Source organism: Liolophura sinensis, chromosome 12 (genome assembly GCF_032854445.1).
Source record: "Liolophura sinensis isolate JHLJ2023 chromosome 12, CUHK_Ljap_v2, whole genome shotgun sequence".
NCBI lineage: Eukaryota > Metazoa > Mollusca > Polyplacophora > Chitonida > Chitonidae > Liolophura > Liolophura sinensis.
In genome coordinates, this window is record NC_088306.1 from 22,941,126 (window position 1) to 22,958,333 (window position 17,208).

Here is a 17,208-nt window from a genome sequence, read left to right on the forward strand (position 1 = left end):
TAGTGGAAAGTCGCTTTGTGTGAGATCCGCTTCAGCGACGACCAGTTCAGTGTTGGCCGGTAAGGCCACTATTTTCTTTCTTCTGCATCATCTTTAATGCACAATACAAGAGACACAAAAGAAAAACTAAGAAAATGGCTTTAGACCCATACCATTTATTGAGGGGCAAAAAGAGAAAAAACAGCATCAAAATTCAATCTTTGAATAAATAAATAAATAAATAAATATTACCAGGAGGGATGGAAATGCCATGTTTTAAAAGGTAATTTACATAAATGGTACTGAAATGCACCTTTAGCTAGAGGTAGAACTGTTTACTATTCAAAGTGCTAAGTGCGGCAACGTATTTCACAGGATACATATAGAAATCTTCTACCAAAATGCAATTCTTAATTTATCATGCTGTACATAAATTCTAAAAATACACAAATTTTGTAAATAGTAAATATATTGTTCCTCGATAAAGATTCTTAACCTAAATGCACAAGACTTAGAGGTTAAAGTGTATTTAACATCAGTGTGGGTTCATGATGGAACAAATGTTTGAATAAATACATAAAAAAACACCCGTCAGTTAATATCATGCCAAAGAGGTTACAACGGCATATGAGAAGACAAAGCTTTTTTTGTATATTTTGACGTCTTCTGTGCTGTTTTTTCCTTTGCAGTTGCTGATTGTGAAACTGTTTTTGGCCGTAGTAGGGATTTTCCCTTCGAATTTTTTGTATTTTTCGTTTTCGAATTTTGAGTTTTTTTTATTTTGTTTTCAGGCTGTTGAAAATCCTCCTCAAATTCATCATCTAACATGGCTGCCGCCAGAGAGTCACCATCAGATTCATCCTCAGATGTTTCACTCTCACTGTCTGAGGAACTACTTTCAGACAAACACACTTTCTTTAAGACCTTTTTAATTGGAGGTTTTCGTGACTTAGCCGTCTTTCTAGACGTAGAAGACTCGCCAGCACCTTGTGGATCGTTCATTTTCTGCAGTGTTTTCTTCATCCGTTTGCTCTGTGGTTTACGGCTTACTTTTGGATGAATTTCTGGTGTAAAGAAGCTGGTGATGCGGCCCTGAGTCTGGAAAAGAAGGTTTTGTTCACTTAGTTCTCCCCGCTTTGTATTCCATTCCATTCCCAGAAATAGACGATTTTATGCTGAAATCCCTTTCTGTAACGCTACTCTTTGGCCTTAAGCGTAGAGATTATGGTATTTGTGTTCACATTGCTATCCCAAATTTACATTTTTGGGATAGTGTATAGTTGTGGTTTCCGTCAATACATTGACATATCCCTTATATGCACTGACTGTATAGTGGTGAGTGCTCTACAAATGTCAGAGACCAAACATGACCCACCATCCATGTCATTACATGTGTTAGATTACTGAGAAAAACATTGGGTGCAGGTGTTCTAGTATATGAGTAGTGCTGCTTCACTAAATTGTCAAAAGAAGAGCTTACACTGTAGGAAATGGTGTGAGAATACAGACTGCAAAGGCCTCAAAAGCATGCAATCCTGGGGCAATGTGACTGCTGAAGTATCAAAGACCTATAGCGAATTATGCAACTGTACAGGTAGCCTACGGAGTACTCTCAGCTGAAAGATTGCGAGGATTTTGAACCAATGTAAAGAAAAACAACTGCACATGTACAGATGTCAAAAGAGTCATTCCACAGCACATGCAGGGCAAATATATACCTGTGGTTGTCAAGTCATACAAATGAACAGACGACTTACTGAAGGTTTGTTGAGTTGTTTGAGGACGGGTAACAAAATCTCGTCAGTCTTGGCCCTCGTCCATCCGAGTCGCTCTTGTGTAAAAGTGGACAGAGTTAAGGTGAGACACACGATAAACAGTAAATCCAACAATTTTACCTTGGGAACATTCTCCACACCTTAGCCAGTCTGCTATAGTTAAAAGGTCCATACTCTGACCCACACTCTCACAACTGACCAAAACTCTCACAGCCGGCTAAAAACTCTCACAACTGGCCAACAACTCTTACAGCTGGCTAAAAACTCTCACAACTGGCTAAAAACTCTCACAACTGGCCAACAACTCACGGCTGGCCTACACTCTCACAACTGGCCAAAGCCTCTCACAACTGACCAAAAACTCACAGGCCTTCAAAAAGCTCACAAAAACTCTTGCAGCTGTTCCAAAACTCTCACAACAGATCTACACTTTCAAAACTAGCCCCTAAGCTATCCAAAAGTCCCTCAACTGGCTTACACTCTCAAATTTATTTATTTATTTATTTGATTGGTGTTTTACGTTGTACTCAAGAATATTTCACTTATATGACGGTGGCCAGCATTATGGTGGGTGGAAACCGGGCACAGCCCGGGGAAAACCCACAACCATCCGCAAGTTGCTGGCAGACCTTCCCACATACAGCCAGAGAGGAAGCCAGCATGAGCTGGACTTGAACTCACAGTGACCGCATTGATGAGAGACTCCTGGGTCATTACGCTGCGCTAGCGCGCTAACCAACTGAACCACGGAGGCCCCTGCTTACACTCTGAAAACTAACCCCTAAGCTAACCATATTTTCACAAAAGATCAACATTCTCACAACTGGCTTAAACTCCCACACCTGACTAAAATCTTCACAACTGGCCAAACACTTTCACAACTGTTCAAAAACTCTCACAACAGGCCTATACTCTAAAACAAATAAGCCCCTAAGCTAGCCAAAATTCTCACAACTGGCCAACACTCACAACAGGCCAAAAACTCTTATAGCTGTTCAAAGACTCTCACAGCTGGCCAAACCTCTCACAACTGGCCAAAACTCTTACAAATGGCCCAATTTTTCACAATTGTCAAAACTTCACAAAAATTGACCAAAACACCAGCTCAGAAACATGACAAAAGGATATTCCCTGATGGAGTCGAGTTCAGGCATCCCCCAAGTGAAGCTTTCCTGTGACTGATCCACCTCTGGGTTATGATATGCCTCCACCACAGTCTTGTCAGGAAAACCTGGTCAAAGCACAACACCGAAACAGGTTACCATCAGAACACAGAGATGGACATAATAGAATGTGTGAGAGCTAACTTCATTTCTTTCTTCCAATGGACCACTGGAATCAGGTGTTTCCTTAGTTGAGAACTTGGGTTCGTTTCATGAAGCATACTTAACAGTGTTAAGTAGTCCTCTGTAAAGTGCACTTTATATATCTTCAACATGCATGTACACTGTTTAGGGTTCACTGAACTAAGTTCTGAACTGTGCTTCATGAAACTGGCTCCCGGGTTGCTAATATCTCACGATTTTCAGCATTCCGTTTAAGTACAAACCTTCATGTGGATATTAATGGATACTATTATGGTAGCTTATCTTTAAACTTCAAACATAATGCAAAATGGTATTTAACATTAAGAAAATCAAGTACTTCAGAAGACTTCCAAGTCCTTTGAGGAATCTGGAAAACCTTCTAAAAAGATCCAAGTACTTTCAAAAGCATTCCAACTGACCAGTGGGAAAACAGGCAAAAAATGTTTCACTTGTATTTGTGCAGCGCACATTTTTTTTTAATTTGAAGCTTTGCTTATTAATCTTTTTTTTAAGCTATATGTATACAAAAAGCAATAAAAGCAATGTCAGTGGAACATGGTTAAATGATAATGGAAATGACCAGATGGCCATTTGACATACCTCCGTGCAGAGAGACCTGGCGTAGTTTAGTCTGCAGTTTGGTGTCACTGACCTGAGCCGGCTGTTTATGAGCCTTCCTCCACCATTTCCTTTCAACAGAATGATCAACTGATTTATCAACTCAACAGTGGTTTGATTAGCAGATTTACAGGACAATTATTTAAATGCTAGTTGTTTTAGAACCCACCATGATTTGAAAGATGTGATGGGTTTTTATTTATATATTAACTTGATTGGTATTTTACGACACATTCAAGATTATTTTACGGTGGCTATACATGATGGATAATTTGCTAACGAATGGTCTTGATTGATAGTCAGTTTTTATTTCACAATTACTTGACTAAAAGACAATTAATGGAAATATTACAAACTGAAAGGAAACCTGAATTTTGCGGATAGATGGGCACTAAATAACCAGATATAGAGAAGAACACCCAAAAAAACCCCGTCCAAATAGTACCTCATGACTTGAACAGAGCCTTTCCCTGGTACTTTTAGATCCTATTTCTATTAGAATGATGAACACTGATAGCAACACTTACTTGAATGCCTTTAACCCCTCCTGCTGTTGCCCTGGAAACTCTGCCATTATCTCCATGGCAGTGACAGGCCCCACCCCCTTAATACCATATGTATAGTCACTCCCACACAGGAGAGCTATGTTGATCAGCTTGTCTCGATCAAGTCCTGTCATAAAACATAATCAATGAACTCCGACATTTTTATTTCAGGGTATTTATTTATTTATCTGATTGGTGTTTTATGCCGTACTCAAGAATATATCATTAACATGTACAGTATATGAGGGTGGCCAGCATTATGGTGGGAGGAAACTGGGCTGAGCCAAACTCAGTATTTAAATTCTGATATTAAATTTTAACAAATCATCCAATGTTCAATTTTAGTTAATGATTATTATTATTATTATTATTACTTTTATTATTTGCTTTTTTAAATTTATTTATTTGCTTATTAGATTGTTGTTTAATGCCATACTGTTAGAATTCCACTTGTACAACACAGGATGACTTTCATGGGTGCAGGAACCCGAAGATTCCTGTATAAACCACCTATCTACAACAACTTACTAACAAACTCTTCCATCTGTGATGTACAGATTTTCATGCCATGTTGGTGGAAGACAAGTTGTCTTCTGCAAGCATAAGACTCTGCAAATGGCCAAACCTTTCGACCTTTTATAGGTACATCAAAGAATTCAATTTATGTTTGCCTGCTTGTATTCAGCTGATACAGCAATCTCTGGCTTAGGGAATGGGGTTGGTTTTAAACATTTTACACACATCAAGCTCCACACCAGAGAACTGCTGCATGACCTTTCATAAAATCTGTTTTTCAACGCATGTAGCTAACACCTCTGAGGATTGGGACTTTTTGAGTGCCTTAATAAGGTAAAACTCTCGGCATGCCCATCTCATCCATAAAACTGAGCACAAACAGGGCAATCTGAATAGCATCGGGTACCTTGCCCCATTAACTGATTTACACTGGTAACGCTCTGGCCTCTTGTTAACAACATACAAAACATTACCACTTCTCACCAAACTGTGACACGCAGTCCTCAATCTTAAAGAACTCCACGAGCTTGCCCTTGTTGAAAAAGTTCTTGTAGACACGGCGTCCTCCAAATAGCCAGATGTCGCTATCATCAGTGATGGTGCCGTGAGTTTGCCCTGACAGGTCCAGATAAGCGCACTGAGCCTCTGCCTCCATAGGGCTGACCAGGTAAGGCAGGCCAAACAGTTGCAGCAACTCCTGTAGGCAAGCAGACAGCACAGTCAAGAATGCAATGAACAACTGAGGTTTAACTCACTGCAGCAGGCCAAACAGTTGCAGCAACTCCTGTAGGCAAGCAGACAGCACAGTCAAGAATGCAAAGAACAACTGAGGTTTAACTCACTGCAGCAGGCCAAACAGTTGCAGCAACTCCTGTAGGCAAGCAGACAGCACAGTCAAGAATGCAAAGAACAACTGAGGTTTAACTCACTGCAGCAGGCCAAACAGTTGCAGCAACTCCTGTAGGCAAGCAGACAGCACAATCAAAAATGCAATGAACAACTGAGTAACTCACTGCAGCAGGCCAAACAGTTGCAGCAACTCCTGTAGGCAAGCCAACAGCACAGTCAAGAATGCAATGAATAACTGAGGTTTAACTCACTGCAGCCATCAGGCAGTAGTGGGAGTACATTTTAATTATTGTTCAACTGCATCCTCAAAATTTGATGACTCAAATTAAAGAAACTGGAAAAGCCCATTGTAAACTGCTTATGAGTAATGGCAAACTGTCTTGTGTGTAATCAACAGACTTCAATGTCGTGTTGGTAGAAAACAACACTGGAACAAGAAACTGTCCCCACAATGGCTGTAAAACTGCCTAAAGGGGTACTGTATTTCACACAGAGTTTAAGTTAGGCCAGTCATAGGCCTTGCCTGAGCCCAAACTCAATGTACATATGCTGTTAAAAAATTCAATGATCTGACAGGAAAGCCAACACTTGGAAACAAGAGTATCATCATTATCAGGATTACATTTTCTGGATATAGCAATTATCGTAGTCCTGGAAATTAGTTAAGACTACTCTAGGTATTGAACCAGAAGGCATCATAGTCCGGCTCTAAGATGCCAGCAACACATGTCAATCATGTTTGTGGCCACGATATGGATGAAATATTGCTGAGGTGGCGCTAAGCCATAATCATTCATTCATTCAATCATGTCTCATCATGAGAGGGGCAATGCATGGCCACTGTAAAGCCTATTGGTAAACTACCTTCCATGTCCGTTAGTAGTGGTTGGGTTAACATGTATTTAATTTGGGCCTGACTCTGAAGACTTCTGGAACAAAATCTGCAGTGGTCTCAGCCAATTATCAGCACTAGAATCTGTGCTATATCTAAACAGCGCAATCCTAACAACTATAATACTGTTACTTCAGAAACACTTTCTAAATGACATGTACCTGTAACATGTAACAGCTGCAAAAATGTGCACAGACCTTGAAGACAAAAGGAAATATTATCAATTGTAACGTGTTCATTTTCTTGTCTTTATACCTGTGCTTCAGCATAGATCTGGTCTCCTATGGACACAGCCAGTCTCGCCTGTTTCCCACGCTCAGTCTGCAAAGTGACAGCCTCTTCCTGCAGTTCATACTGAAAGTCTCGAAATCCATCCTGAAAACCAAAGAACACTCAAGATCTTAAAAATGCATGGATTAGTTTCACACATGACAAAGTTGCACATTTTGACTCATTCTGAGAGTTCTCTTAATGCAGTTCTTTTTTTCATTGATCTTATAATGGGTCCCTTCTTAAATGTTTCGAAGGCTGGAAATGTACATGTCAGCACTAAAAGTAACATTTCATCATGTGTTTGCCTCATTTAATGGGATAAAGAATCAACGCTGATTGGCTGACAGTGGAGAAACCCTGCAGCCTAGTCACGCTTGAATAAATTTGCAATACCTAAAATTCAGATTAAGCAAGGACTTGACTATTTCCCACACCAGCCAATCAGAATCGATTCTGTTTCCCTTAAACACTTAGCATTTAAAAATCCATTTCTGGGGTGAAATTTCCTGTGTCACTCTGCCCTGGCAATCACACATACATGCACTGGTACAGTACATTATTACACAATCTACACTTAGTAAAACAAAAAACAAACAGATATCTTAACTTTGCCACACAAAAAGGCGTAAACTATCCTTTAAGCCAATATTTGCAAAGGTGTAACTCAAGTTTAGCTGAAAAATTAGTTTATTCATAGATTTGCTTCATTTGTGTTCATCACTACACACAAGAACATTTCACTTCACATGAATCTGTGAGTTTTATGAATGTAGGAAACCACCAAACCTAGATAGGTACCAAATAAAACAAAATAGTTCCTGGACTATTAAATATACAGCCAAACCACAAAGAAATAAATCAGAACAAACCACCTTACTGGTCCAGCGCTTCAATGCTTCTGGCAAAAGTCATGCCCCTATGGCCCTGATTTGGTTTTTATTCAGTGAGTGTTTGGGGTTTATATCGTGCTGATTTTTACTGAGCCAGTGTTTAAGGTTTACGTCGTGCTGGTTTTTATTGAGCGAGTGTTTGGGATTTACATCGTGCTGGTTTTTATTGAGCTAGCTGTTTGTTATAACACTAATGACTTTTCCTCTTTTAACCATTATAGGATTACCTCTGTCAGTTCTTCCAACTGAGCTCTGAAATTCTTCCCAGCTTTTTCTTCTTCCTCCATTTTTGTCTCTTCTGTTTCCGTTGGGATGACATTTGACCCTTCATCTGCATAGTCATTGACCTGAGATAAGCTCCGTGTGAAGGTGATGTCTGCTGACATCTCTGGAATCTCAATGAACTCGCCGCCTGCTCGCAGAATCAGAGATGGGTTATTAGTAACTTAGAATCATGAAGTTACATTTATTGTGTAAAGGCACATCTAGAGATAAATACAGGTTGGGCTGTCGCTAGTTTCAGTTTGACCGAATTTGAGTGTGTTCAGTTTCAACTTCAAATTTCAGTAACAAGTTTTATGCAGACCAACAGTTTCTTTCGAGCAAAGTTTTATAGTCTGGAAACAAAAGCTATAGAAGACCATTACAGCTGTCATAAGTGAATATTTCACTGATTTGCATTGAAAAGAGCTATTTTATTTGATTCTTGATCGATTTACCACACAGTTCTTGGTAGTGAAAATATTGTTACACAAATGCCAAACTTTCTGACACACTAAAGCTCAGGCTAATTTAGTTTGCAGATGAGATTTAAACATACAACTTCCTTTTTGTCAACACTGCCTAACAGGTGAAAGCCCACAATAGTGATTATAGGAAGTTTCAAATTTATGCTGATTTCACCAAAATTTATGGTAAACAACTTTCTTGTAATCTCATACCATCATCGTCACTGTCCTCTTCATCAGGAACAACAACAGGGTCAGACACAGTTCCCTCCCTTTGTGAAGACTCTTCTGTCCTGACACCTTCTGCAGTGACAATGCCCTCTGTAGCAGATGATTCTTGGATAGCTGGTTTAAGGCTGGCCTCTACATCAACTTGATTAGAGGATAGAAGATTATCATGTGACAAAGGCTTCTCGGGAGGATGCCTAATTTTATCAGAAAAGTTTGTTTTATTTATTTTGCCATCACTGAAGAGGGCTTCAGCACCTTGTTTTAGTGGCTCTGCAAAATTCAACTCCTTGAAATCTTCCTGTCTTTCATCATTCTTGTCAAAATTCTGACGATTAACATTCTTTTGTGCCAAGTTATGCAAATTTTTTCCGTCCTTATCCAATGGTCTTTCTGTATAGTCGTTTGAATTAGTTTCTTTCTCCTCTACAATTGACACCTTGGTACTAGACCCACTGTCTTCACACGTTTCCATGACAACCTCCTCCTTCTGTATCATATCACCAATCACCTTTGGCCCATTCCTGACAGTTGCCCCATGGTCATCAGTTCTCACATTCTTCATTTCACAGTCTAAATTGTTTTCTTTGGTCATGTCTTTACCCACATTAAACAATGGATCAGTTTCCCCTGATGCCATGGAAATCCGAGTCTCATTGCTTCCTTGACCTTGAGTGGCCTTGACCCAGTTCATGATCTTCTCTTTAGCGTAACCTTGGTTTGTGTCGTCCACCATGATATCCTCATCAGAGTCATCATCAAGCACAACAACAATGCCTTTGTCAGACTGAAAATCTGCCTGTTTTAGTTGTAATCCTGACGTACCTGGTTGTGGCTCTTCAGCTCCATAAATGTCTGCAGCTAAAGTAGGCAGCATGGACATTTTGTTTTCCTCCTCATTTTTCTTTCCTGAGCCACAGGCTTGTGAACTTGAACTAGGCAGGATAGTGTCTTTTTCATCTTCCATTTCTTCAAAATATTTTCTCAGGTCATTCAATCTTTCTTCTTCCTTCTTCACTGCCATCGCATGCTACCAACACAAAATACCAAACAACTAAATGCAAACAAAGAGACGTGTTGTCTATTACTGAAAGTCAAAATCAATGTGACAGTTTCACATCTTGTTTTCGCCCCAGCAAATTAACAGACTGTCTACATTTATACTTCATAATTTGCCATTTTGTTTTAACTGGAAAGTACTTCTTTTGTTAATAACTCACTCAACCACAATCTGAAGTCCTGTTACATACAGGTTTTCTTACCATATTAACAGGTGACAAGGCTCAGCAGTCTCCATCAGACATCAGAGAGAGTAACAGTTCTTTTTTTGCCACACCATTCTTCATATAAAATGTTCAGAAGCTTTAACAAGGCAAGATACTATTTTTGTTGAATTTTGACACCCACCCATGAAGAGGCAGTGGAACCCACTGGGTTGGTGGAAAAGGTGGGTGTTAAGATGAAAAGATAGGTGGAAAAGTGGGTGGGTTGTTTGGAAAAGGTGGGCGTTTTTTTTTGTTGGAGGAAAAGGGGGGAGTTGGAAAAGGTGGGTTCGTTGGTGTAAAAGGTGGATGGTTTGAAGGAATAGGTGAGGAGGAGAAGAAAGTGGATGGTTTGAAGGAATAGGTGAGGAGGAGAAGAAAGTGGATGGTTTGAAGGAATAGGTGGGTAGGAGAAGTGGATGGTTTGAAGGAATAGGTGGGTAGGAGGAGAAAGTGGATGGTTTGAAGAAATAGGTGGGTAGGAGGAGAAAGTGGATGGTTTGAAGAAATAGGTGGGTAGGAGAAGTGGATGGTTTGAAGGAATAGGTGGGTAGGAGAAGTGGATGGTTTGAAGGAATAGGTGGGTAGGAGGAGAAAGTGGATGGTTTGAAGGAAAGGGTGGGTGGGTTGGTGGAAAAGGTGGGTGGGTAGTTGGAAAAGGTGGGTGGGTTGAAGAAAGGCAGGTGATTTGGGTATACATCAAAGGGATACAAAATCAACGCTGATTGGTTGACAGTGGAAATACAGTTTCCTGTGTTAAGCGCTGCAGCCTTGGTCATACTTGACTAAATGCACCAAACCTACAACTCAGCTTAGACTAGGCATAGCCTGGCCTTGCCTATCTCTCAAGCCAGCCAATCAGAATCTACAAAACATAGCCTGGCCTTGCCTATCTCTCACACCAGCCAGTCAGAATCGATTCTCCATCCCTTAAACGTCTAACATCAGATGTCTCTGTACCTGCTTCCTCTTCTTAGCGAGTCCTTTGATCAAAATGTAGTGCGAGGTATCATCTGACACAACCCTCCGACTCTCCACATCACATGACCCATAGTAGTCCTCTCCCAGGCCTTGGGTTATCTCCCCTGTCTGCCGCTCATTCATGTCTTTACGAATGTCCTCAATCCTGGACGACAGTTTGTTCTGGTGGAGTAACTTCTTCATCTGGTAACTGGAGAAGTCGGAAGAATCCTACAACACACAGGAAAAGTAGACTTAATTTGAACTCAAGATAAACACTTGGAACTACATTCCTTTTTCAAATAAACCATTCTTTCCTCAGACAACTCGGTTGAAGATGACACCAGAGGCATATTTCTGATGAAAGATCTGACATTTGCATCAGAGTATGTATTTGTAGGTTTGGATAAACACATTAGGTTACCAAGATTTTTAAAAAGCTTATTCAGCATCAATATGAAGAAGTGTAAATTTCTAATCGATCCATGACTTAAATGAAAACAACACTTTTATTTTATATCAAATGATAACCCACCACGTGAGAGCCATCCAAACAAAAACATCCACATTATTTTCATAAGAACCAAAATCTTTAACTGTGATGTTTCTTTTCAAGTTTTACACTGATTGGTGGGCACGCATGCAACAACTTAGAACAAAACATCAACACCAACACTATTTGCCTTTTGGTTATGACATTTGAAATACTATTTCAGCCAATAATTGGTCCATCTTTTGATGTAATGGTTACAGCGGATGCTATGAAGATTTATTATGGAGGTTCTTCACATGTTACACATGGGAATCGTACAATATTGCTCCTGCTTATATATGCCACAATGACGTGGTTTCATCAAACATAATGAAATAAATCACGGCAAAACAATGATGCATTTTGATCAGAGCTTTAACGAGTAATGGTAAGGTCATTTGCAATTACTGTATTTCACAGTCACATAAGAAATTTTTTGTGAAGTTTGATTAACTTCTTACCAACAGAACTTTAGGGATGGTATAAAAAATTATCATATTTTAAGGCCAATTATTGTGCTTCTGCAAAGTTTATATTTACATATCAACCTTATGAAATATACTATTTTGAAAACTTAATTCAAAACCTGTATCATTGTTTTTGTTGTGATTTGCTTCTACTTATTCGTGTATTTTAACGGAGGGTCTTGAAGAAGAGCAAATTGTTCTCCCCACTCTGTAAATAAAGGTCTCACTAAATTTTAAGAATATATATCAGAAAGTATGATGCCACTAAATAGTCTAGCAGCTACCTGTACACTACCTGTCACTACTTCTGACTGAGTTTGTGGGAGAGGGAAAAACATGTTCAGAGATACTGTAACTCCCTTTAACAGTGCATCTTTGAGCAGGGTCAGCACTGAAGAGTAAGATATAGAGAATCATGTGACAAAGATAAATTTACATGTTTTCTACATTATTTACAATACTACACAGATTAATACCTATTCAAACATGTTCACCAAACACTCAGTGCTTCACACTCAGGGCAGATAAGAGCATTAGGGCTCATACGTTTTATGGGAAAAAAAGACAAAACTGGGAAGAAAGTGTGTACCAAATTTAAAGTCTAGCTTAATTAGTTTCTGATATATCTTGCTGATGATATCACCTCACACACACTGTGACTCACCCACCATACGGACAGGTAAAAATCAAGATGTCTGCAGTGCATTCACAAGGTCCTTGGACTTCTTGCTGTGATATATATTTATGTTAGTATAAATCACACTGTACAATGTTAAGTTTCTACCTGTCTGATCACAAAGCTTACATATTGGTGATTGTAAGTGAATTCCAAACAATCAGGGACCTTAACACACAAAAAATGAAGCTAAACAAATCAAATTTGAGTTTGGATGTCTGATATTCAGATTATTTTTCAAAACAAATATAACTAGTTTTCAAGAGCATTTATACACATGAAACTTAACCTGAGCCTCTGACACTTTCTACTGCAGCTTTTAAGATGCAGTCACTTTTAGTAAAAAAAAAAATGTTAACAATCTCTGGAAAATGCCACGTGAAACAAGCTATACAGGTCCCTGATTATGTGGATGATCTGTTAACACAAGAATCTTACCAAACCACAGATCCCCTGCAAATGGAAGCAAATCTTACATCTCACTTTGATGGCTGAAAACCTCAAATCCTTCATCTGCCTGAATGACTTACTTGGGTTTAAGACCACTATGGCAGCATTCAGCCATACTGTGGCAACCTTCATCTGCCTGAATGACTTACTCGGGTTTAAGACCACTATGGCAGTATTCAGCCATACTGTGGCAACCTTCATCTGCCTGAATGACTTACTTGGGTTTAAGACCACTATGGCAGCATTCAACCATACTGTGGCAACCTTCATCTGATTGAATGCAAGCACCATGATTAATACATAGTACATCTGTTTGCCTGGCACAACATGCTGCCTCACTGGAATGCCATGCTAAGGACACAATCTCAACCAGTCACAGTATGCTGACACCAGCAGGCCTGTATATATATTTCACAGCCTATCATTGACCAGTGTCTCTCATACTTTAAGCAGTATTCAACTTCGATGGAAATCTTGTGCGAGCACAGGAATTTGCTGTCTCTGACACACGTCCCTTCCAGATCATAAACTGATACACAAAAAATCATCCTGCCTGCCCACAAAGTACCCCATCCTGTTTTAACTTGGAATGCTCTGGTTGGTAAATAATAATCAAAACCTGTAACTGTTGTTCAGTCAAATTCAGTGAATGGTGACAGGCCCTCCTCATGCAATGCTGTTGCTTTCATGAGATTTCCATGGAATACCGCTTAAATGCACCACTCATAACCTAGTACATAAAGACAGATTTCTGTTCCAATCACAGCACTATAATCAGGGGAGGTAATAAAGCCCTGTAATGAAGGGAGGTAATAAAGCAGTGTAACAAGAGGAGGTAATAAAGCACTGTAATAAGGGGAGGTAATAAAGCAATGTACCTCTGGTAATTCCGCCATTCTTGCCAAAAAGTTCCTCTTCCTCGTTTCTTTCATCTCTGTCAAAATCTCGTGCTGCAGTTCTGAGGGAAGATCCTTGAAATCAGCCGAATCTATGTCCACATCATTCAAGTTCTGCAAGTGACTCTGGAAGACCATGTATGCAGTACTTGTGAATTTTTTTTATTTGTCTATTTGATTGGTGTTTCACACCATACTCAAAAACATATCACTTTCACAAAAATATTTCACATACAACATTGGCCAGTATTATGTTGGGAGGAAACCAGGCTAATCTCATGACCATCCGTACACTGGTTTCAGACCTTCCCATGCATGAGCGGTGAGGAAGCCAGCATGAGCTGGGTTTCAACTCACAATAATTGCCCTGGTGTGAGGCCCATTATTGTGCTGCATATATAATGTTATAACGGGTCTTTTTGTACTTCAGTTAGTTATATTATAATTTCTTCTGCTACCAGTCAAAGGTAGCCCAAATTGTCATAATTCAAAAATTCACCTGATAAAATTCTTCCTCCGACGAATCTGTTTCAACTGGGTCCTCGTCTTTCCTGCAACCAATCAAAGTTAATGAACAAGATGTAACTTGAAATGTGATCTGAATGAGACCAACACACATTTCCTCTCTCTATCCATAACCTCACCTTATTCTTAAAAGAAAATGACCAAATGTATATCGCTAATTCTTCACCCTTTCAATTGCTTCTGCAAGCAGTATATTTACAACATTTTGAGATAACTATGGAGTGTAGAGAAATAGTCTGCACAGTTTTAATTTATGAAGGTTACATTTTTAATAACACAAACAAATCATTATAGCATCATTTTAGTAATAATTATATGCATAAATTAAACTGACAAAAGGGATTTAATGGTTGAAAAGGTTGAAGATTTACTTCATCTGTTGACAAAGTATCCCTCACATAAAGTTTTAAAACGCATAACTTTTTAGTTTTGTGGTGCTGCATAACCCAGACATCACAGTTTAAAGTAAGCCAAAATCATACACATTGAGAAAATCAACGGCGCTGCCATATTATCATTTTGGCAGCAGGGCATTTCTATGAGCCGAGAATGAAGCTGTCTCCACTGATGTCAAGAACCCTGTTTTGCTTTTTAGCCATGTGAGAATGTGGTATGAGTGATGCAGCATCATGTTTTCGGTTTCTCTAATGTGACACCTCCCATTTCTTCTTATGAATTCCAGACTAAATGTTGATTTGTACAGTTACCAAGCACATCAGGATAAAATCGTTCAGGTCTGTTTTCACCCCTCTTTAAAAATTAATGAGGTTAAATTATTAGCTGTCCTTTCTTTTAAAACGTATGCTAAGAAATAGACACAGAAATTCCATTATTACACAGCACATACGGTATTTCTTCTAAAACTAATTTTTCTGAGGCTTTTAAAGGCTTTTATTGTTACCTTCTGTCTGTTTTCACAAGTTTGGACATATAAGGCTAGAGGGACAATGTCATCTTAACAGCAACTTAAAGGCCAAGTTTCATCTCCACGTATGGGAACAGCACTAAGCTCAAAGCTTTGGTAATTTTCTGACTTACCTAATTGGCAAGGGAGGTAACTCAAACATATCTGGTTCAGTCTGAACTGGGAATGGCAGGCTGATACTATCAGAGTTGTCTTTTCCTCCTCCCATCAGCTGCTGCATGGCATAACTCTTCAGAAAGTTTGACATCATTTTCTTGGCAGTTTTCTGAGATTCTCTCTCAGCCTGTTCTTTCCTTTCTTTACGCCCTGCCTGAATTACATAAAAGAAACTGATCTTTCAAAGTTTAAACTCAATGAGTAAACAAATCCAGGAAAGTATGGCCAGAATACAGAATTCATTCATGTCCCTTCCCTTCCTTTTCAATGCTACATGCCAATCACACGAGGATTTCTCAGACGACACCCAGACTACTCTTCCTACACGGCCAGTTGTGATGATTAGGTGACCTTTCTGAGGTTGGAACCAACAGTTCTTCCCTTTAGTAGCCTGTACTTCTACCAGTGAACTACACTTGTGCCAGTGAACTAAATTCAAATGACTGCTGTTATTCCAATGGTAGAAAGCCAGCAAAATAGATTCTACATTTGCGTTTTGAGTCACTTGTGCTGTGGAGCACTGGGATTGTGGAGCATTTGGACATACATGTGTACCTGTACTTGGGTGGCTGAAGGGTACTGTCGAGGTAGGAGACACATGTACAAGTATGAAAGATCTTTAGAGCAGGGGTCTTAAAGAAAGAGGCATTTACAGCACTCACCAATTTTCTTTATTTTGTGGAGTCTAAAGGGCAGTGGTGTTAAGGGCACTCACCAATGTTTTTTTTTTTGTTGAGTCTAAAGGGCAGTGGTGTTATGGGCACTCCCCAAAGTGGTTTTTTTTTGTTGAGTCTTAAGGGCAGAGGTATTTAGGGCACTCACCAATGTTTTTTTTTTCTTTAGGTCTTACGGGCAGAGGTGTTTATTTATGTATTTATTTGATTTGTGTTTTACCCCGTACTCAAGAATATTTCACTTATACGATGGCGTTAAGGTAGGAGGATCATTATGGTGGGTAGAAAACGGGCACAGCCCAGGGGAGACACAGGACCATCCACAGGTTGATGGCAGAACTTCTCACAGAGGTTTTTAGGGCACTTGTCACTTATTTCTTGAGGTGTTCAGGGCAGAGGTGGTAAGGACACTCACCAATGTTTTTGTTCTTGAGATCTAAAGGGCAGAGGTATTTACGGCACTCAACAATGTTTATTTCTTAAGGTCTTAGGGTGGGTGGGTGGGGGGGGGGGGGGGTGTAGAGGTGTTTAGGGCACTTGCCAATATTTTTTCTTGATAGGCATAGGTGTTTAAGGCACTCATCAATTGTTTTTTTTCTGTTTTTAAGGTGTAAAGGGTAGAGGTGTTTAGGGCACTCACCAATGTTTTTTTCTTCAGAGCTGGCACACCCCCGTCAAACACAAACACAGGCTTGATCCTGTAGAAGAGCAGCTTGCACACCTTGTTAAACAGGCTGATGAGATGAGCATTCTGGACGGGGTTTCCGTCACGGTCACGCATACCTTTGAGGGCCTGATGAAGCCAGATACTCACATCTAACACTGGGTCAAGGAACATTGTCTGGCTCAGTTGTAACACTGGTATACATTTATTTAATATATCATTCTAGGGGTTGGGGTGAGGGATATTTGAGTGGTTGAATTATCAGAGTATTTGAAAAAAAGTAATTATAAAGGATTTACTTATTACAGTACCTGTTTATCTGGATTGCCTATGGGGTCCTGATCCAGCATGTAAGATTAAGGGAGTCCCTAAAAAGACTGTAGCAAACTACCATATATCAAATATCGGTAGTTACAACTGC

The 17,208-nt window shown here is 39.6% G+C and overlaps 1 protein-coding gene across 2 annotated transcripts; it reads right to left on the minus strand.

Annotated features, from left to right (window-relative positions):
- Nucleotides 1-237: 237 nt before the first annotated feature.
- LOC135479191 (DNA excision repair protein ERCC-5-like) lies at nucleotides 238-16,934 on the minus strand. Of its 2 annotated transcripts, XM_064758972.1 has the most exons (14): nucleotides 16,764-16,934; nucleotides 15,407-15,603; nucleotides 14,343-14,394; nucleotides 13,826-13,969; nucleotides 10,823-11,053; nucleotides 8,586-9,630; nucleotides 7,872-8,056; nucleotides 6,737-6,856; nucleotides 5,224-5,437; nucleotides 4,207-4,351; nucleotides 3,662-3,750; nucleotides 2,883-2,985; nucleotides 1,737-1,821; nucleotides 238-1,077 (listed from the first exon to the last, which is right to left on the minus strand). In XM_064758972.1, the coding sequence occupies exons 1-14, from the start codon at nucleotides 16,902-16,904 to the stop codon at nucleotides 595-597; spliced, it is 3,234 nt and encodes a 1,077-aa protein (XP_064615042.1). In that variant the 5' UTR covers nucleotides 16,905-16,934; the 3' UTR covers nucleotides 238-594. The 2 variants fall into 2 exon arrangements, with proteins under 2 accessions (XP_064615042.1, XP_064615043.1); XM_064758973.1 differs by lacking the exons at nucleotides 238-1,077; nucleotides 1,737-1,821; nucleotides 3,662-3,750.
- Between the last annotated feature and the right edge of the window lie 274 nt (nucleotides 16,935-17,208).

Bases quoted from the DNA above. Each gene is read 5' to 3' on its own strand.
- LOC135479191 (XM_064758972.1), bottom strand. From the start codon at position 16,904: ATGCGTGACCGTGACGGAAACCCCGTCCAGAATGCTCATCTCATCAGC. The intron at 4,352-5,223 runs GTGAGAAGTGGT...GTTTTATGACAG, and splicing joins GGACTGCGTGTCACAGTTTG to GACTTGATCGAGACAAGCTG. The intron at 2,986-3,661 runs GTATGTCAAATG...TGCTTTGACCAG, and splicing joins CCAGGTCTCTCTGCACGGAG to GTTTTCCTGACAAGACTGTG.